The sequence below is a fragment of the Corticium candelabrum genome, chromosome 8 (assembly GCF_963422355.1).
Source record: "Corticium candelabrum chromosome 8, ooCorCand1.1, whole genome shotgun sequence".
NCBI classification, from domain to species: domain Eukaryota; kingdom Metazoa; phylum Porifera; class Homoscleromorpha; order Homosclerophorida; family Plakinidae; genus Corticium; species Corticium candelabrum.
In genome coordinates this window covers 6,638,966-6,661,465 of record NC_085092.1, presented here as the reverse complement: position 1 = coordinate 6,661,465, position 22,500 = coordinate 6,638,966, and the positions used below count along the sequence as shown (strand labels likewise).

Genomic DNA, 22,500 nt, shown 5'->3' with positions numbered 1-22,500 from the left:
CCTTCTCCCTCACAACCACCACTGCCATCGTGGACTATCATGCCACCGCCACCGCCACCGCCACCGCCACCACTGCCACCGCCGCCGCCACCACTGCCACCGCCGCCGCCACCACTGCCACCGCCGCCGCCACCACCACCGCCGCCGCCACTACCCACACCACCGCCGCCACTACCCACTACCCACACCACCGCCAAGATGTTCACCGCCACCACTACAACTCGTACAACCACCACCGCCACAACAGCAGCCACCGCCACAACAACTCGAACAACCACCACGGCAGATGGTGATGGATCAACCCGCCGACACTCCCCGGCGGCGACGGCGTCGGCACCAACGACACACACATATCGGGCAGAGACCTACTGTCCTGCCTACGAGTCGAACCGACCGAGGTCGACGATTTGATGACCGCGGGTGAGCCGGACGCGCCCCTCGAACGCCTGCTCGACAGGCACCGTTACTATACCGAGAAACTCAGAGCATTCGCCACCACACGGCCTACGTGGATGAGACGAGAGCGGCCAACTTGACACCGGGTTGGTTGCGAGTCGAGACGGACATTCGACGGCAGATGAGCTTTCGCACGGACTTTGACCGGAAGTTCGAAGAGTTGACCAGGGGCTACCAGAGTCAAACCCTGGAGCTCGTGCAACAACACTACTTACAGGTACGAGACCAGCTTAAGTCGGAACTCGACACGACAGAGACGCACATCGCTGCGGCGATCGACGCCGAATCGAACGCTCAGACCAAGTCCAAGAAGGCGACCATGGTGCGCGACCACGCCACACGTATGAAGCGGCTACAGGCCGAAAAACCGGCAAACGCCGTCGAGAGGCGAAAATGAACGACCTCAAGAGACCGAGTTCTTCGTCGACGCCATTCTCCTTCTCCTCCGCGTCGTCTTCGAAGAATAAGAGAAAACAACACCCGCAGCAGCAGAAGAACCGACGGCACTCTCACGAACCGACGCCCACACACGGGCGAACAGGTAAATCATTTCTAACACTGACCGACGACTCAGAGTCCGAGACAGACGACCACCACCACCACCGCAACGACTACCACGACATTGTCGTCGGCAATCGCATATTAAACGTTGCGCACACTAACGACAATAACGCATCTCTGTCTGTGTCCGAACCGTCTAGGTCGACGCAGCTGAAGACGAGGACGACGACGAGCCGAACGAGCGTACGACGAAGAAAGCGAAGAACGAGACGACGTACTTTGAACACTACGAAAACGCACCGACCGCGAGTCGCACACGATGATTACGATAATTACGATAATTACGTTGATTGCACGAATAGCACCACCGTGAACACGATGTTGACGTTTTGGATGATATTAATGATGATGGTAATGCAATAGAGTCCGTGCATCGAGACAACAGACCAACCGAGCACACGAACGACTTCGGAGTCTCACTCGCAAGACGCCGCCGTCTCGCGAAGCCCAAGCCCACCACCACTACCGCTCGTCGCCTAGACGACCACGTCAGCGATTTCGTCTTCAACAGAAGCGGCACGACACTCACGCGCGCCGAGTTGAGCGTACTCGACAAAGAACTCACGTTCGTCCCAACCGAAACGAGACCGAACCGACAGAGGTTGCCACACGAATTCGACGCCTTCGCACGCAAACTCCGCCTTAGACTACACGCGGAGAGATGGGAGACCCGAGAAGAGGCCTCGGTCACACCGACCGCTACGTCTCCGGACGACGCCTACCGACTACCCACACCGCCGTTCAGAACGGTCTCGAAATGGCAGCCGCCGACCACGAAAAACGCCGCCCTCGAGGCGTACATAACGCGAACGAGACGAGCTCTGGCCGAGTCTAGGCCGAGAAACAAGATCTTCCAGAATCTGGACGCGTCCGAACGCGCCGCCCTCGAGCGACTGAGCAAACGCACCGACATCGTCATGAAGAAGGCGGACAAGGGATCGATGATCGTCGTCCGTATACGTCGAAAAAGGCCTCGGGCACGTGGACGACGCCCGCACGTACGAACGACTCGACAACGACCCGACACCGGCCATAACGAGTCGAATTAATCGATCCATCTCGATCATAAACGAGCACGGTCTCCTTGACCGCGACACGCTCCGGCACCTGATCGAGACGCCGAGCCGCGTCAGAACACAACAGCTCTACTTTCTGAGCAAAGTACACAAGAACCCGGTGGCCTATCGACCGATAGTATCCGGAAGCTCGGGCCCACAGAGGACTCGAACAGAACAGGTACATACGGGACTCGGGTGACTTCGTCACACGAATCGAACGCGACGCCACACTGGTCACCATCGACGTCACGTCGCTCTACACGAACATACCCCAGGACGAGGGCATTCGAGCATGCGTCGACATGCTACGACGACACTACGGCGACGACCCGGCTCTCGCCCGCATCGCAGAGGTCTTCCTACACCACATACTTGCCGACATGCCGACAACCTGTTCGCCTTCGACGGCAAGATCTACCGACAACGCTTCGGCGTCGCCATGGGCACGCGAGTCGCGCCCACGCTCGCCAACCTGTTCATGGCGCGACTCGAGGATCGCTTCATCGAAGACGAACCGATCAAACCGCGCCTCTGGAAGCGCTTCATCGACGACATATTCGTCGTGTGGGAGGACACCGACGCCCACCTGGACGCCATGTTGGCGAGACTCAAGCAGACACACCCCACTATAAAATTCACACACGCCATAGAGCGACACGGAAGCGATCTTTCTCGACGTCCACGCCTACAAAAGCGACCGCTTCCGCGCCACGGGCGGCATACTGGACACCAAGACACACTTCAAACCGACAAACCGCTTCCAGTACCTCGACCACGCCTCGTGCCACACCGCGGCCACGAAGCGGGCCGTCGACTGTCGGGCGAAGCGAATCGCTTTCTCCGATCGACGTCGGATCCGATCGAGTACGATCGAATCCTGACGGACCGCAGACGCAGACTCGCCCGCAGAGGCTACCCGAGTAGACAAACGGATAGCCTACTCGCACGACTACCGCACACACGACGCACCCCTCCCGCCGCCGCCGCCGCAATCGGCGCGACCCGGGAGGGATGCGAGACACAACGCCCACGACAACGAGAAAGACCGAGACACGGACAGACCCAACGGAAACGAAAGCGCAAACGCAATCGCGTCGACGTCGTCGCCGTGGACGATGACGGCGACGGCGCCGACGCCCACGAGAACGACGAAAACAGATCGAGTTACGACCTACTCACCGTGGTTTCCCGACATCGGCGAAATCGTACGCACGGAGTGGCAGACGATGCTCTCGCAAGACGAAGTGCTCCGACACACGCTCGGTCGAGAACCGATGATCGCCTACAAGAGAGCAAAGAACATTAGAGACCACATCACCAGTGCCCGTCTGAAAGACGTTACCGTAGAGACCGAAAAGACGGACGTATACGACGACTCGAGGGCACCGCCACATCTCGAGTTCACACCACAGACGACGGCGTGTGGACACGCACAATGTGAGACGTGCAACGTGCAGATCCATGACCACCGGCTGCGCCGTGCGCAGTACGAGCACCGGCCGATCCCACCCGATAGGCGGACGACGGCGAGTCCGTCTGAGCTGCAAATCGAAGAACAAGATCTACGTCATCACCTGCGCCATTGCGGGATGCCACAAGCAATACGTCGGACAGACGGGCGACACGCTCAGAGCGCGCATGAGACACCACCGCAACAAGCTTCGGTCGTGGGACCGAAAGAAGATCTACCTACACTGCAACGACAGAACCACAACCCCGACGAAGTCTGGCACGTCACGCCGATCCAACAGGAGACCGACCACGCCAGCAGACTGGCTCTCGAAGCAGACTGGATAAGACGCCTCAAGACAACGGGTCGGCCTGAACAAGACGGCTCGCAAGACACGCGGCCGACGGCACCGCGCCGCCGCCGCTGCCGACAACCACCGAGTTTACATTGCACGCGTTTTCTCTGTCTGTCTGTCTTGCTTTCAATCATTTTCGGTGATTTGATGCAGCAAACGAAATACAGACCACTCGTTGACCGAAAATATTAAATATTTACATTCCATATGCCTGCTACGATCTGAAGCTCTTTAATTATAATTAATTAACTAAATGTCCTAAATAATATTAGACAATTGTAGCCACATTAGAATCACTCAAGTAACTCTCACACTCTAGTTAGCTATAGATATAGAGACTAGACTGCTGATGCAGAATCTTTTTCGTAATGAGGATAGAATGTAGGTTGATGCTCATTTAATAGGCTGATGAGGTAGATGAGGCTTTACCTGAGAAGTTGACATGCTAATGAATTATATTGACTTGTTTTGATTGATTGCTTGTAGATTATATTGTCTTGAGTGTACATGTGGACAGACTGGACTTGCCATTGCAAATAGATTATCATAAAACAACAGGAACACGTTTGTAGTGTTACAACAACAATGTTAGAAAAATTAATGATTGAAACTGTTGCTTAATTAAGTTAAGTTAACCAAACACTCTTTACAGGTTGCTGTCATGTAATCCCCACCACTGTACATTGTCTTCTTCAATGGAACTTTGCTGTACAATTAAATTTAGTAATACTACTAAAGTGGACCTTCACATGATAGGGTAGAACGACAAGATGGAAACAGTTGGACATGTCAACAGAAAATTTATTAACAACAGGAAATGTACAAATACTAAACCCTATTATCATAACACGTGACAAGAGTGTACACATCAAACCTGCCAATAACAATATCAAAGTTCAAACACTGAAAAATGCTACTTCAAACTTGTCTGGTCAATCTAAGAATACAGAATGCAAACATAGCTTATTGCTATTGCTAAGTAATGTTGTCATAATGTGTAGGAACATAGAAATGATATCAAGTAAGAAATACAACCACGTGGTTCAGTGACATGTCCACATCACAAGGTGGGCTGAACAAGAGTGACATCGGCCACTCCATCCATCTTGCCCTTTACCATTCGTTTAGGAGGACACGCTTTATACTCGTCTTTCACACAAATACGACTAATGATATTGCGAGCTTCGGCTGCTGTTGGTCGTGTGGCAGGATTATCTCTCATCAAGTGTTTACATAAGGAACGGACGTTCAGCTGACGGATGAGTAAGACTTGATCCATTCTTTTTCGACGGTCTGGAGTAACAGCAGTGAACAGCTCACATAAGGTCACAGCCATACTGTACATATCCGTCTCCTTGCTTTTTGGTAGAGCTGGAGCATCAAATCTCTCCGGTGCTGTGTATTCTGGACTGAGAAGGCCGACTGAAAGTGAAGCATCTTGAAAACGAGCGGCTCCTAGATCACCCAGTTTGGCTCTCATCGTTGCAGTTACCAGGATGTTCCTTGGACAGATGTCACCGTGGAGAATCTCCATGGGTTGCTATGACAACATAAGACCAGAAACAATCAAGAAAAGAACAAAATATCTACATGGATATCGTAGTTGTCTGAAGAGTTACTTGTAAGTCTGTGTTGATCCTTCCATAAGTGACAACTCTGTATAATTTAGGTTGTTTACGTTCTTATCCTTCACTTATGATGCTCATCGACTAAACAATCTATATATAACTGTGTGATTACTATCTCATTTATTCATCATTCCATATAACTGTCAGCCTTAAAGTTTGTCTTCCTCCCCACTTGTTTGATTACAAGCATGTTTGTCAGTCTTCTCCTTGTCGATGAATATTATAATAGGCTAAGACATTATGCTCAAAATAATCTGTCTGTCTGTCTGGCTATATATCTGTCTGTTCGTCTGTCTTTGCTAATCTGGCATTCGTATAATCACCTCAACTTTACTTACAATTTTGATAATTTACGTGTGATTGAGATGATATCACAGAATGGTTCAACCTTACTTCATTTACTTTTCTTACCATCGAGTGAATGTGATCCAATCCACACAAAGAATCATGTGCCATGTCAACTTTTTCTCGTACAGTGAGAGGTGCAGCATCTTCTTGGCATGCATCGATCACACTAGAAATGGAGCCGCTATGTAATTCCATGATAATCCACGCCTTCTTGACTTCTTTCTCCAGAGTGACACCACAAACAGCAGCAATGTTGGGATGATGTATCTTCCATGCTACAGACGCTTCTTGTTTCACAAGTTGAATGTATCGTTCATAACCAGAGAACTCATCATACAAACGCTTGACAGCAACAGGACAGCCACACCAATATCCAATAGAAACAGCTAAATCACAATACAATTTCTTAATTTCTAGTTTATACAAGCAACCCTACAAGGCAAACACATGCAGGTCAGCTCTATGTGAAAATGTCAAGTAAATGCAGTTCAAGCCATGCTGAGCCGTGTGCTGATCTGTCCCAGCATTCATCGATAAGCCAGCACAAGCCGGCCTTAGACTAACAGCCAGTTGTGTCGTGTAAATTCTGAGTCTGGCCTAATAAGATGTGCATCTCACCTCCATAGGATCCACGTCCTAGTTCTGTGCCAGTCAATTGAATGTCATGTGAGGGAATATTGAAAACTTCGTTTTCTCGTTCTTGCTTGTATCGTTCAATTGCAGCATCGGCATCTGAAAGCAGCTCTACAATGTTAGCCTTTTCTATTTGCTCTTCATTTAGTAATCGTATAAGATTTTCCTGCTTGACGCTCATTTGCTCAATTTGTTGTCGAGCTTCATCAAGATCCTTCTGAACGTTGCGTTTGTCTTCTCGCTCTCGTTGTAATCGTCGTCGTAGATCTTCTTTCTCCCTTCTCTCTTCACCAACTGCATCTTCTTTCAGCAGTTGTTCGTCTCTCAGTGCCATCTGTAGATGTGTGATTTGCTGTCTCAAATCACCATTTTGTCGTCTCAAATCATCAATTTGCCTATCTCTTGCTAAACCGTCTTGTGTCAGTTGCTCTATCTGTTGAATCTGCTGTTGTACCAACTGCTGATCTACTGTTCTCACCGCTTCTGTTGGAAATCGTAGTATGGGTGCAGTGGTCTGTACAAATCAAAAGAAATTCTTACAATAATAAGATGAGTACAGCACACAATATACTAGCCAGTAAGTTACACTGTAAGATATCCCATTATATTACAAATCATGGCACACCCACACGATCATGGCAAATGCAGACTATTTTAAAACGTTAAAATGCATTGATAAAAACACATAGCTGCTCTGCGATCTCGCATGCCTCATCCTGTATTTAGATAAACTACTAGCTAGATAAAAAAGAAATTTGGTCCCACTTAATTAATGAACGTTAGGATGAATACTGCACTTTGTCTTATATCTTTGCACTTTCTCAAAGTGCTCATACATGTATGGTCTCATCTCAATTCCAAATAAACCTCATCAACCCAAATCGTTCTTTCTTCCTAACCACAAGTACCGTAGTATATCTTTCTGTTCAGAGACCATTCCATTACACTATCCCAATGTGTGTGTGGCCCTGCGTGCTAGAAGTTAGCTACACCCCAGTGTACACCCACTAGCCAAAACAGTTCTATTGAATGCTTATTCTTCTGGTAATGTATACTATATATTCTAATTGATAAGTAGTAGTCTTGACTGCCTTTGGTACGGAAACCATAACTTAGTTTAAACACACACCAGACAACTAGCTACAGAAAAGAAAGAATCCCTACAGAAATCAAACAAAAACACTGATACTTAATTAATCAGCTGACTCTCATTCTTCCTGTCACTGGTGTGAAGGAATGACCAGAAGCTGCTACTGCTGTGGAGCTTGTACAACCTTTAAAAACAAAACTAAAATAAATGGAGGATTAAGTACATTTACTTTCGTTAATTAAATTTCTATATACTAAGTAATACTAAAATATTTGGTGTAAACGACTATCTTACAATGTTTCAGAAAAACTGCCTCATGGAAATTAAGCATGGCCACGTCAAATTTCCCAAAATATCGAGTGCAGCTTCCAGAAATTTAGCTTATGGTTAAGATATTATAGAGTTAGGATTAGAGTTAGGATTAGAGTTAAGGTTAGAGTTAAGGCTTGTTCACAATATTGACGCTGACATTCAGCTGAGCGTCAACATCAAAGACACCGCTTTGATGTAGGCAGCATCCTTTGATGATGAGGCTGATGATGATGCTACAATAGGATTCATTTCTAGTCCAGCATCAGCATCAGCGTCAATATTGTGAACCAGGCTTTAGGGTTAGAGTTAGTGGTTGTGCTTGATCTCCAAGACTGTGATTTGTAAAAAAATTGAAACGCCCATGCCCAATTTCCTGCCATGTCCTATCTTCTGTGACAACAAAGTGAGTGAACTTTTACACCTAATTATGTGATTACCAATAAACAATATGAGATAAATAAATTCAGCTGACATGTAATGAAGAATTCTAGTATATAAATGTGTAAGTAGCAGTGTTGTTGCTAATAACAAAACAGTTTATCAACGAGTGTCTCAAACTTTGAAATGACCCTCGGACATCATTGATTAGTTTACATAATAAACGCAGGTTAACATCAGGAGTAGAAGATTACAGAGGCTGGCCGAACCTTTGTAATGTCAATAGCTAGCGGTTCAACTATGCATTAATACTAGTAAATGCTCAGTTAGCATTGTGTTAGGCGAGCAATGGTGTTCTGTCTTACTTATTCGCGTACCAATGGTTGCGTCTTTAGGTAGCAATAATTTCTGTCAAACAAATGCGGGAACTCAGAAAACAGACTGTCAGTTGCTCTTCTTCTGGCTTTGTCTTTCATTCTTCGTTCATGCTTGAATCGTTTACTGAGATACGTAACAATGGTCGCGTAGTCACGTGATAATGGTTGCGTAGCAATAATTTCTGTCAAAGTAAAGCGCAGAAACTCAAAAAACAGACTCTTCTCTTCTCTTAGCTTTTCCTTTTTATTCCATTTGTCACGCATCAGTCTCCTTTGCTTTGTAGTCGCATACGGTAGCAAAATCTAGAGTTATTTCACTCTCGACAAGAAATTGTAATTGAGTCAACCCCTCGAAAGGGGACCCTTGATTCAAGTTTTAGCGCATGTTACAGAGTCAAAATTGCATTCATCTGGCATCATCATTTTGTCAATCCGTCTTTCCATTTTGCCGAAAATCCATATGACAACTACTGACGTACGTATATAAATATATATAAATATATAAATATATAAATATATAAATATATAAATATATATATATATATATATATATATATATATATATATATATATATATATATATATATATATATACAGACTTGGACAAAATTATAGGGACACCCCGCTGTGGTATGTAGTAACACAATAATTAGGTCACAATTTACCAACTATCAATATTGTTAAGAACTTAATAGTTACCGCGTTGATTGTTAGGTTTCTTGAGAATACTGTAGACCCTAATTGTTTTCTTTACGTTTCGCATTGCGGAAAACAAGACCTAAAAGTGTATGACGTCATGACTGCGTAAGCGTCCTAAGTTAGACTCTCTCTGATTTTGTTTAGTGGCTTTTAAAAAAGCCGGTTTTAATAACGCGAAGAAAAATTGAAGCCCTTCACCAGTTCCTCAGTACCGAGTGTTCTCGCCTCTCGCCCTCCTGATTGCGTCCAGACGTCGCGGAACACTTTCTGCCAAGTTCCGGACATGCACGGTTGGAATCTGCTGCCACGCCTCTTGTAGAGCATTCCAGAGCTCGGCTGCAGTTCTCGGTTCGCGACGATTGGCAGCAGTTGAGTTCATGCCACAAGTTCTCAATTGGATTCGCATCAGGCGATTTTGGCGGCCAGTCCAACAGTGTGACGTCATGCTGGCGTAGCCAGTCTTGTTGACCGAGACGTGTGGATTGACTTGTTGTTCTGCTGGAAGACAAAGTCGTCTCCTATCAGTGCCGCTGCGTCTGTAAGCATGTGCTCCTCCAGGACCTGTTGGTACACCGTGCTGTCTAAACGACCTTCCAGTTTCACCAGAGACCCCACACCATGCCAACACAACAATCCCCACACCATCACACTAGCCACGTGCTGGACCGTACGATCACAACATTTCGGGGAGAAATTCCTCACCTTTTGCGACGCCAAACGTACAGCGCACCATCGTTTCCTATGCTGACTTTTGACTCATCTGTAAAAAGAACAGATTTCCAGTCATCCAAAGTCCATTGTGTGTGAGTGGTTGCCCATCCCAGTCGCAAACGCCGATGGTTTTCTGTTAGCAGTGAGTTTTTTCTAGGCCTCCGAGCATTAACTCCTGTCTCACTGAGACGACGACGAACTGTTCTACTTGACACCTGCTTGCCGGTTTCATCAGCCAGCTGATACGAGAGCAGTCGTGATGGTGCTTTGCGGTTCTGCAGTGCCATTCTCTTCAGTCGATGATCTTCCTGGATTGTCGTTGCCTTCCCACGTCCACGTCGTTTTTCATAATCGCTGCTGCCATGGGAAAGCCGTTGCAGGCACCGATGAACAGAATTCCTGAAGCGACGGGCAAAAGCTGCGATCTGACGCACAAAATGGCCAACTGAGTGAAGAGCTTCAATTTTCCCTCGCGTTTTTGGACTCAGCTGTTTGCCTCGAAGCATCGCTGCAACTCGTCAAATATCGCACGGAACAAGACTCTGCAAATGCGTGCAGCTGAACGTTCAGGCTAACTTATCACCTAAGTTTGGCGATCTCAAGGGCAGCGGTTTTAGTGCAGCTGACATTTTGGCGGTAGCAGTTTGAGATTTTGCTACATAAAACGTGGACCGGAAGTGGCATGTCAATGTTCTTTTGTTGCTGTAACTTTTTTAGTTTTTGTCTTAGCAGGGTTTTTCTGTAAATAGTTAGTGTCGCATGACTTTTGAATACGTTGAAGTTTGTTTATTGCTTAAAATGGCAAAACAATTCAAATTGTGATGACATGGGCGAAATCAATGCGCAAAAACAGATGATTCACGTTTTTTTTTTCATAATGTTGATAAGATGACCCACAAAATTGCTTTCACTCTCTACTACAGAGCATTCTTAGATTGTATGCCAAGAATGAGCGTCCAAGAGCGACGAACGTGTACAAAGACAAGAAAAGTAGAAATGGCCGTCTTCCTTCTTCAAAGCAAACTAAATGCGCAGTAGGTAGTAAGTACAGCTGCAGTCTTAAACTCAAGCTATGTTACATACTAACAATGCCGAAATCCATGCAAAAAGAAATTCGAAAAACATTTGGTTTTGCTGGAGAAAAATTCAGAGCCAAAGTTAGACTAGACACAAAAATGCCAGGTGTCCTATAATTTTGTCCAGGTCTGTGTGTGTATATATATATATATAAAATATATCTTGATCTCAATTGACATGACAACAGAGAGGCTCGCTTCGCTCGTCAACAAATGACTGTGAGAACATTGCATTGTTCGATTAGCATTGCCTAGCTGGTAGTTTTCTTGATATGAGTAAGCGCACTAGTCGTTCAATACGACGAGCATCGTCCCTTACTCTTCCTCAGTCTCCAGAAGAAATTGCTTTGCTTTCAGACGTGTCAATTCGCTTGTTCCTAGAGCAATATCACCTTGTCTCCACTGATTCCAGGCCGAAACGAATCAACCGACTGTCCGCTGTTCTCTTTCCTACTGAGAGTCGCGGAGTCACAAACGTGGGAACCAGAACAACGACAGCAGCCGAAGCTCTCGCTCATCATCAAGGTCTCGATCACCACACAAACAACAATCTAGATTGCTCAGTCGCCGTTCCCGCATAAGATTAAAATCACGTCGTTCCAGCCCTTGCACATCTCTCAGCCACACATGGATGGCCGGATCTAGCAATAAACCGGCATCCTAGATGCTATCCAGGAGAACAAAGAGGAAGATACTAGCAGGTCAATATGTTGACTTTGACACCATACTTGAAGTAACGACTAACACGGGCGGGACCCCCATGGCAATGAAAGCCTCAGTATCCGGTCCAAAGTGCAGGCATGTCTGCGACATCGGCTCGTGGCTTCAGGCTTGGTCTGCATACGCGGCTACAGTCTTACTAGCGGATCCGCCGCGAGGTTACAAACTTATTGGCTACCGGTCTATAGTCGCTCAAGCTAGCTCGGAATACCAACCCTCAGCCTGGCTGAAATACAATAGAGCCTTTCGTTATTATGCCAGCAGAACGACAAGCATAACATGGGGCATGATCGACCAAACAGCATACGTTGACAAACTGCTCATATCCCGGATAATGAAACGGGGTGTGCGACAACCAACTCAGGATTCCAACAGAGTACAGGCATGAAGTTTATGACCACAGAGCACATGAGGAAGCAGAGACAATGGTAAATCCTGAAGGTCGAAATAGGGTAGATATAATTTTAGTAGCAAAAACGGACAACTTCCGCAATGTGATATGTGGAAGTCTGGTTGAAACCCCGCCTTCTTTTGACAAAGAGAGGTGGTATGCGTTTAATCACTAATTCAATTAGCTATTGAATTACTACATTCCTACCAACTTTCCATCCTAGGACTGCTGACTGACATCTGTTTTTCTTTCACATTTACTCACGATAGAGACGACTAATGCTCATATATTGAATTTGATGGTCTCAGGCTGTATATCCCAGTGCCCTGGTACACACACAGTCTCCTAGCTTTCTTTGGGGTAGTGTGCCATTTGGGGGAAAGGCCCTGTTCTGGCCAGTCTTGGCCCAACATTTACGAGTGTACATTCACTCAGGTTGCAACATCAATGCGACTAACATCTTCGATGCAAGCCAGTTGTCTCATGTACGTCATTAACCGGACTGGGTTTTGTGATGGTGTGTTGAGCCTCCAACGTCAACTCCACTGACCTCTTGGGCTCAAGCGGGGTGTGACAGTCTCCAATGTCAGCTTGACTGACCTCTTGGGATTATGTACATGGTGATTCTAACGAGCGTTGATCTCCCAACGTCACCCTGAGTGACCTCTTGGGTTCACGCCACTTGTCGGAGCTCAGTGTGTAAGCTGACCACTCTGGTTAACTCATTATTCACAAATCCCTCACAACCTGGCATGTTGCCCCAATGAAGCCCACAATGTCTCGTGTCTACAAGGTATCGCAACTAGCAAGCATGTTGCTTACAACATAGTAGTGTATTACGAGTGATGTTAATGTCTATTGTATGATGTTATCAAATGTTTCTATTGTCTCACTTACTTGGATGATCGTTGTCAGCAACTGCAGTTGTACTATCTGTGATGTTTGATGCTGAATTTCCAGCTGCAACAGAACTCTAACATCACACATAACCACTAATCAATACACACAACCTATACTGTGTGACAATCAGCTCATACATTCTCATCCAATTCTTTCAAATAAGAAATAATACGAGAACGATTTTCTTTGCATGAACCAAAATCTCTTGGCAACCGTTCTTCTGCAGCTTGTAATGGTGTTTGTCCTTCCTGTCCAATAATAGACAGTATTATTAGTGCAATGAAACATAACAATATCACACAGTACAAAGTACATATAATCAATAAATAGTTAACCAGCTTATTATCCAGCACATGCACAATGCACAATCAGCATAGCAAGTGTGTGATAAAAGTGAATGTTAGAAAGACAATATGAATAAGACAAATGTCATGCAGTTGACTAAACATCTCTTTAGCTGTTGTGCCACAAAGTTGTACAGCAACTCATTCTATTACTGCTCACACATTAATTAAGCAAACTGATATTCACTGCTGATTCAGTCATCATTCACAATCAACACGTAGCCATGTCATATGCTGTCATGTGACTGACCAATGAGGATAATAATTCATTACTCTCCATGAATTGCAACATCATAATCTTGACTTCACACAAAATCATTATCAATGCATGATTTCACTAAATACAGTCCCACTTCCATGCAGTCACACCACCAACTAACAACATCATCACTTCACCATTATAATTTACAATACCACTCTACTACAATACAAACAATGTCCCTCAATGTCCTTATCTAATAATGTTTCTTATAACTAACTAATTAACACCAGCAATGACAATGAGCATATGCGCCGCATTCCAATTGTCCATCCATCCCTTTCTCCGTCCATCAGTCCACAGAGATATTACTGTAACCCTAGAGCATGCTTGTCTCGAGTTAATGACTGCTCACGCCTGTCATCATTTATCATGCTTAACACCATGCCCACGAGAACACCATACTTCAAAGCGTTGCAACGTGATTTTGGAGGAGTTCACAGTAGGGGGTTCAGTACCGTCAAACTCGACTGCTGAACACCGTTCAGAGTGCCGAACTACATTGAACCATATGATCATCCAAGCGCCAGATCAATCACATCACAAACAACACTGTCTGGAGTGCCAGACACAAAACAATTCCAAACTACAGCGCTGGTTATAAACCACCCGGAGTGCCGGGTGTCTTGAACCGCCTGAGGCACCAAGCTTCAAATAGAAGTAGAGCTTGCCCATACTGTTATACTATACTGTTCAGCCTTATAGCTTGTTTGCCCTAACGGCTAAAATGTTCGAAACCAAGAGGAATGACCAATGAGCAGAACCCTTCTGGCAGTAGCTCAGAATTTTATTTTGCCTCTTTCTTCTCCACCCGTTTCATTGCTGCTACTCCTTCTTCTCTGAAGGCTGCTGTCACTGAGTCCAAACACCATGGATGAGCCAACGACACATCTAATTCGATGTCAGCACCTACATCTGGGTCAAAAACGAAGACGTCTGACCTCTTGTCACTGTTGACGTACCTGTATTGTGGCTCTAGTTTGTGTAGCAAGTTGAGTTGAGAAAGGCAGTTACTTAGACCATGCTGACACAATTGAGTTGTGAGTGTGCACTTGACCACCCGCAGTCTTACAAGTGATTAGATGGTATCTTTGGATGTCCAGTTCTTTGCCACAGTCACAACAATTGCTCAATGCAGGAATGCCACATCCCAACCTCATCATAGTTGCCAAACGAAAATCGTGTGGTGAAAGTGCAACACGTGATGAAGACAGAATTGCTGACGCCCAAGCTCCAGCTCCTTTACCTGACAACGAATGCAACCGAGCACTATCTCTGATTGTATTTGAGTTGATGTTCAAGAAGTAGCCTTGACCTGTTGTTGAGCCAAGGCTGACTTGCCCAAACTATAAGGCTGAACTCGCTTACTTAACCGTACCCCCATATTCCCTCCAGAGTTCAACTCTCAAGCAAGCAAACACAAAGCCGGAGTACCATGGGCAGACTTGGCTGCCAGTTGCAAAGGGACTCCCCTGACCGTCTCTGCTGAAGAGCGGACATAGCATCCGTAGCAGTCGCTAGACCAACAACTCAACGTCTGGATCAACCAAGGGAGCATACACACAGCTGCAGCAGTTTTTGCTGGACCGATGCGGAAGCTATGACACACGTAGAGTGTCTCCTCGATGCCGGCTGCATGTAACAGTGAATGCAGACGAGTGGTAAACGATCTGCGAGTTAAGTAGGCACCATCAGTATGTCAAAACAATGGCTCACCAGGAGTGCCTTCACGAATTGCCAGAAAACGGTGTAGAGCTCAAACTGCGCAGACAGAACGCCCAGATGGATAAATGCAAACGGTGTGGCCCAGACGAAATGAGTCTGTCTTGGAGATGCGCAAAAACACAAGAAAACCGTCGCCTGAAGTGCTAACATCGAAGCGTTGAAGATCGGTGTCCGAGAAACGTCTTGAGCCAGTCGCTACAAACTCTGCACAATGCAAGAAACCAATAAAGGCGAGTGTACAAGCCGATCACATCAGACAAATGTCATAACAGTTCATGACCGAAACATCACAAAGTGACCTTTTTAGACTAAGGAGGACATCCATCGAGATCGACAAGTGGAATTGATAAGTGTATGCACCTTTGCGACGAATATCTCTAAGCAACAGTTTGAGGCGAGGGGAGTCATCAAACAGGTGTGAGAACCCCCTTTCAATGTGCTCCAGCCGGATTCCTGCCAGATAGACCTTGATGGTTGCGTAGCTGGCCGACTGTGCAATGAAGGCACAGAAGTCCATCATCTTTTCTTCAGAGGCAGGAAATAGAGTACGATGCCCCATCGCGCAGAATGTAAGATAGCACTCAAGGCTGGCTTGGTAGCTTCTGCGTGTAGATGCTTCCACCCCTTGCTGCATAAAGTAGCGGGCATCAATGGTCAGAGATCCAGGGCAAGCTGTGGAACTGGAGTTGCAACGGAAAGGGCCCGTGAGGCTAGCTGTCCAAATCTTGTCACCTGTGAACGAGATAAGGCATCAGCAATACTGTTATCGGTGCCTGGTACATGAGACACTGATAGCAAAGTTGCCCTTTGCCGCTATCAGGAGCAATCGCCGTAAAAGACTCATGATGGCTGGGAGAACGGGAACTGCTGTTTTGCCATGAATAGACTATTGTCTGATTGTCACAATGAAATAAGACTCTCTTGCCCTTCCACTGGTCTCCCCATGTTAGAGAGGCTATGATGATGGTGCAAGTTCCTTCCAAGCTATCAGATGGTTGAGTTGTGCTCCAACCCATTTACACAAAAGCCAGGCACCGCCATAGAAAGCACCATAGCCTGTGAGAGAGACATAAGTCAACAGATTCATGTCAGGCAAGCTCAACAATTCTGAATCTAGAAAGAACGAGTGACCGTTCCAGACTAGATGGAGTCAAAAAGCATGCTTAATGTCAACTTTTACTATGGCAGTTGATGGACCCAAGAGCTAAGGGATGGTGACAGCATTGTCGACAGTACTGTATTTTAGACCAAATTCTTCCTTGGAAATGTAGTCGTTGACACTAGACCCAAATGGGGCCGACAGGTGCATAATTACGTGCCATACGCCTCCCTTTTTTGAGACTACGCCTATACCTGAGCACTGAAAGTTTTCCAAAGGTGGTACGTCATAAGGCCCTGCCATGTGTCCGTGATCACATTCAATCTGTAATTGTTTCTGAACAACGTCTGCATGATCGTGGGCAGTAAGAAGGTTTGGGTTAATACGGGAAATCCTCAGGCCAGAGAAACCAACCAATAGAACAGCCTCGCACTAGAGACTGAACAAAAGCTGCATCGGGATGGTGTCGAAGAAAAGTTGCCAAACGGTGAGTATTAATTGGAGTTGACGGATAGTGTTCGTTAATTGGAGCGTTGGAGCGGACAAGCGGTACAATGATGTGGTCCATGCAGTTGTTGTTTGAGCAGCAGTGGTTGTACTTGCATGACTCTGCCGACTTGTTGCACACACCTTTGTTGAACCAGTGGCAGGGTTCCCTAGAATTGCCTGCTTTAGTGAATGTGATTTTTCTCACAGACAAGGTCGTGGGCTGCAATGGGTTTGTAAAGCAACAAAATTACACTGCATAGCTATGTGTCCCGATGGTCCACAATGGTAGCAGGTGACATTGCGGGCAAGGTTAACATCAGTAAAACAGAGTGACCAAAGGTAAGTGCCAGCAAAGTCCGATTGCAGGTAATGGTCAGCGGCAGCACAGCGGCAGAAAGCGAGATTATACTTCAGCCATGCAGATGGTTTGAAATCCTTGTTCGCGCCCGCTATCAGGCCCGTGTGCTGAAACAGCTCAGCACCTCTTGACGGGTGAGCTGACACCAACTGAGCAGTATATGCAGCAATCAACCATGACAAAACATAGCTGTGTAGAATTGAAGCACAGAAATGTAACCCAGATGGAACTTGCTTTGCCACAGCGTTAGCGTCAGTTGCCGAAGCTCCGCCCAGCAACTGTGCAACCCTACATTCTTCCACCTACTCCAAGCAAGTTCATTGTTAACCCGAGGTGCGTATGCACTAGGGTTACAGTAAAACAAGGCCAGCTCGACGACCAGCCAGACGTGAGTCGGTCAATAGACAAATTCAATGTGAGCGGTACAGACGAAGTCCACTGTTACGGTATGCTACGTGCACATGCACCTGTCAGTCTACTCTCTGTTCTTTCATAACAGTATGTGTACTCTACTGTGTTTCTCGAAAGATTTGGATGCAAGTGAAGCTATTTGGCACAAGACTGCCTGTCCTTCCCAGCCAGCTGTCTTAACATGTCTTGGCATGTGCATGGTGTCTAATGATGCATGTCCATGTGACCTTGTATCTCATGACTTACCATATATGCATCCTTGCAACCTAAGCTAGCAGCCGAGGGTTTAGCACTTTAGTGCTTCTTCGTTATTTATCTGTTTGTTCTTTCTTGGAACATTTCAGAATATCTTTAATTATTAGGCAGAGTTCACAATCACTGCTGTCACCATTTATAGATTAAGCTTCACCAAATGTGAACTACATACTCCACATTAGCAAGATATACTGTAAACAAACACAACAAATGTACACTTACATTGTCTACTGCTGATACATCCGCTCCTGATGATATCAACAACTTGACAATTGACAGATGACGATCATAACAGGAATATGGTGAGCAGGAAAAATGTAGAGGTGTTGATCCTTTCTAAAACAAGCAGTTGATATGAAATACAAAAACAGTAAACAACAAGAGATTATAGTAAGTAAGCTGCTCACAACACACGTGCATGTAAATTCTGTCACATTGCCATTGCAACTTTGTCATCACTTAATCTTTCTTGACAACATGACACACAAATTAAAGTGTCTGCTCATGCATCTAATAATTATTAGTGTTTGAGGGTGGTTTCAGTTAGGGTTACTGATGATACTGACATGTACATTAAAGTACACAGATATTACTTGAAGAAAGTTTACTTGAATCAGCATGCACAACAGGTTCATCACATAAACACACTAGTCCTTATAGCCCATTCACACGAGCACTTGTAACTGGGCAAATACAAGTCAGCATGGGTTGGCTAGCTCTGAAAGATTGTGTGAACATGAGCCGATCTTAGCCGTGTTGGAACGGACCACCTCAAACAGCAATGCCAGCATAGTTTGGCTCACCTTGGCTGCCCTTCACCATGTGAACAGTAACCAAGCTGAACTGTAGTCTCACATAACCAGATCCTCTCCCCTCGTCATACTTTAGCAATACAACCAATCTTCTCAATGTATTTCAGCATTAGATTGTTGTAATGCCATCCAGAAATTTGCAGGCAGATTGTAGCCGATCCATGATCAAGGAAAGGTAGCGCAGATGTTTCAAACACACATGTGATCGTCCGTAGCTTAGCAACAGACACGCCCACTAAGTAAGCTGCATGGCTTGCTTTTTCTGAACGCTGTGTGAACAAGGAAATGGCTTGACTCAGCTTGGAAGGAACTCGTGTGGAAATTAGATGACTGACAGCAAATTAAGAGTGATGACTGCATGTTAAACTCTTAGATAAAGAGTTGTGACACTCATTCACATCATTTCTCAATTCGCAAAATACACACAAATACTATTGAATACAAATACACTTACAAAATCCTTGACATCTTTCTGACAACCTGCTGACAGTAATTTCTCAACAATAGACACATAACCATCATCACAAGCATAATGCAGAGCTGTCCTTCCACTCTACCATAGATAAGAGACATCACATGTTATTATCAGTGAGTACATTATGAATACATGCATCTACAAGTATCAACACCAACTGACTATAAAAATAGCACATCAACCTCACATACAACTCACCTCTGTCCTTAACCAAACACAATTCCACAATGTAACCTCAATACTCTAATCCTTTAACTGTTACACAAGCAAACACTCAAATTGGTAGCTACATACAACATTTTCTATGTGTAATTTAATATTCATCTAAAGTAAATCTAGTAAAATCAAGTCATCACTAAACCAGTTTTGGTCAAACTTGCTTTCAATACAGTAAGCACATTTGCCATAGAACTTCATCCCACCCTCCTGTTCAGAATCAACAAACAAACAAACAAACAAACAAACAAACAAACAAACACAAGTGCACATACAATGCAAATACTGTTACAGTAGACTCTAGGTAGCTACAAGAGTAAAAAAAGGATATCACCATAAGCTTACTCTAAACAAGCTAAATTGACTTCCAGTCTGTCTGTCAAGTTGCTATCTATGTTTGTACACCTGTATGTTTGTAAGGGTGTGTCACGTTAGGAGCCAATCAGTAGTCGTTTTGGGACACAGAAAATAGCTGACTGTAACACTAGCTTGTCAGTGTGAATCACTCTTGGGAATTTGTTGAGCCAATCAGCAGTCCCTTGGGACACCAAGGATAGGTGACCTAGCAATCCCGTGCATTATGACAGAAAGGCTGAGATGTCGTATCCATAGCAATAAAGTTAATAAGGTCAAACTGTTGTGGAACTGAGAAGTACAGAGTAAAGTTCGGGTAATAGTTGTACCTGTCTGTTAAATTTTTACAGAAAAATCGCAAAACAAACGAATTCCTCGTTCTTCAAGAAGACAAGTGAAGGTCCCATGGGATACCGTTGCACATGACCAACATATGTCATACACAATCTTCAAGAGAGCAATATGTTTTAGATGTAAGACTGATGATGAACAATCCATGTCGTCTAGCAAAACATTCGTAGGAAACGTTAAAGCTGCTTTGTTTTGGATCCTTTCACTACATGTCCCTTCATAGCTATTTCCCATGCAGCTACAGGAGACCTACGAGACCTATACCACCGCAAACTAACAGTAACACACACACACACACACACACACACACACACACACACACACACACACACACACACACACACACACACACACACACACACACACACACACACACACACACACACAACCATGCGCATACACTCGTAGCTCTGAAGTGAGTAGAACACAGCTTTATTTACTAGCTACTAAGTAGTAGTATGTAAGCTACACAAACACAGACATTTCCCAAATTAGTGTTTGTACTCATCTACAGAAGTGACACTCCTACACATTTCTATGCATCCTACATAATACGACACTCCTCAGTCTCCCCAATTCATAGAACGTTCCTACATAAACTTGCTAGTACAAGATTTCTTGCAAATCAGAAATAGCACATCTACTAAACTGTGTTGCTAAGAAAAATTTTTGTGTTGATTTATAAGTGGACGCTAGAACTATAATATGTGTAGATCTCATACCATAAACAACATCATCATTGTCGTAATTGTCATCATCGTCATCACCACAACCACTACTACCATAATCATCATGTCATTTTCATTGAGTTAACTGCAGTCTTGTGCACTTGCAACAAGCTCGTTACAAACAATAGGTGTGATTTATGTTGTAGCGTGTGTGTATGTGGCATAGTATACAGCCAACTGACGTGTCCTTCCAAAGTGTGGCACCTCTGCCTTCAGCTATTTAATTACACATCACAGTCTAACACCTCTTACATCATCCATCCCTATTAACTGCATACAAACACCTATTATTACATTCTTGTGTCTACTGCTGCACAACAACTCAACCATCATGGTTTGCTGATATAAACAGTGAAAGTAAATCTTGTCGATAACATTCTATCAAGTACAACAAACCTCATGTACTTGCACTGTAATATAATCTAATGTATTATCCATAACACAACATATAAACAAGGAATAAGTGAAACAACACACTCAACAGTTACTGCTTCAAGCATTCTCCTAACCCCTTCAAACCTGCCTCCTCTCCTCATCTTTGCGCAAATTTAGCCCTGCCCCAAAAGACGTGATCAATGTAGGTGATGTTATTTGCTGACCCTAACCCTAATTGAAGCTCACAAAGACACTAAATTTGGACAATACACTGTACAGTTCAGTTCCCGCTGTAGGCATCAGGGATTTGTGTTGTCGTTTTGCATTTACATGCACGCACTCCTACTGTTTTGTCTGCCATCACTGTACTATGATTATCTATCTATCTCACACAGTCATCCGGAAAGGATGTGTTTGCAAGTGTGAAGTTGAAGAGCCAGCAACACATCTATAGCTTTGCTTCATTAATTTTTTATTTACGTTAATTAGGTTATCTAAGCCCTTCCTACAAAGAACACCAAGGGGTCAGAATTTGATATCTACGACTCTTTTTTAACGTGTTGTCCAGTTCACTACACTTGTAAATAAGGACCTCTCCACCTCAAAGTTGTAAAGTCAATATTACAATGACTTTTTATGTACAAGTTAATTAAGCTACAAGCGTAAAGAAGGACACCACAATGAGTGGTGGACTGCTTCGCAAGAAGCTCACTCTAGATGGGCTGACTTGACTTCCGGTCTGTCTGTCGGTATGTTTGTACGTACCTATGTTTGTTTGTAACTATCTATCTATCTATCTATCTATCTATGTTTGTTTGTAAGCGTGTGTCACGCTCGGGGAGTTTTCAGTCAATCAGCAATCGTAGGTGACGTAATACTAGCTTGTCAGTGTGAATCACTCTCGCGAATTTGTAGAGCCAATCAGCAGACCTTTGGCACATCAACAATGGGTGACGTAACAATCCCGCGCATTATGACAGAAAAGCCGAGATGTCGTAAACCTCCATTTTACAGTCAAACTGTCGTCAAACGGAGAAGCGCAGAGTAAAGATCAGGTAATAGTTGTTAGCGTTTCTTACTTTTTACAAAAGAATCGCAAAACAAAC

General features: G+C 44.9%; 1 protein-coding gene and 3 long non-coding RNA genes across 6 annotated transcripts in view; all 4 read right to left on the bottom strand.

The window, feature by feature from the left end:
* Window positions 1-82, bottom strand: part of LOC134183277 (uncharacterized) — a 3,479-nt gene extending 3,397 nt beyond the window's left edge. For all 3 annotated transcript variants that reach the window (XR_009970474.1, XR_009970473.1, XR_009970472.1), the window contains exon 1: window positions 1-82. This exon is cut by the window's left edge. This is a non-coding gene — a long non-coding RNA (uncharacterized LOC134183277).
* A 4,578-nt stretch (window positions 83-4,660) lies between these two features.
* Window positions 4,661-7,126, bottom strand: LOC134182973 (probable serine/threonine-protein kinase DDB_G0281745). Its single transcript, XM_062650416.1, has 4 exons — window positions 7,115-7,126; window positions 6,475-7,003; window positions 5,920-6,242; window positions 4,661-5,420 (listed from the first exon to the last, which is right to left on the bottom strand). The coding sequence occupies exons 1-4, from the start codon at window positions 7,124-7,126 to the stop codon at window positions 4,941-4,943; spliced, it is 1,344 nt and encodes a 447-aa protein (XP_062506400.1). The 3' UTR covers window positions 4,661-4,940.
* A 570-nt stretch (window positions 7,127-7,696) lies between these two features.
* LOC134182824 (uncharacterized) lies at window positions 7,697-13,329 on the bottom strand. The gene is made up of 3 exons (XR_009970428.1): window positions 13,281-13,329; window positions 13,141-13,216; window positions 7,697-7,763 (listed from the first exon to the last, which is right to left on the bottom strand). It is a non-coding gene; the product is annotated as an uncharacterized LOC134182824 (long non-coding RNA).
* A 6,076-nt stretch (window positions 13,330-19,405) lies between these two features.
* The window catches only part of LOC134183748 (uncharacterized), a 5,081-nt gene continuing 1,986 nt past the window's right edge, over window positions 19,406-22,500 (bottom strand). The window contains exon 3 of the long non-coding RNA XR_009970548.1: window positions 19,406-19,448. This is a non-coding gene — a long non-coding RNA (uncharacterized LOC134183748). The remainder of the gene's footprint in view (window positions 19,449-22,500) is intronic.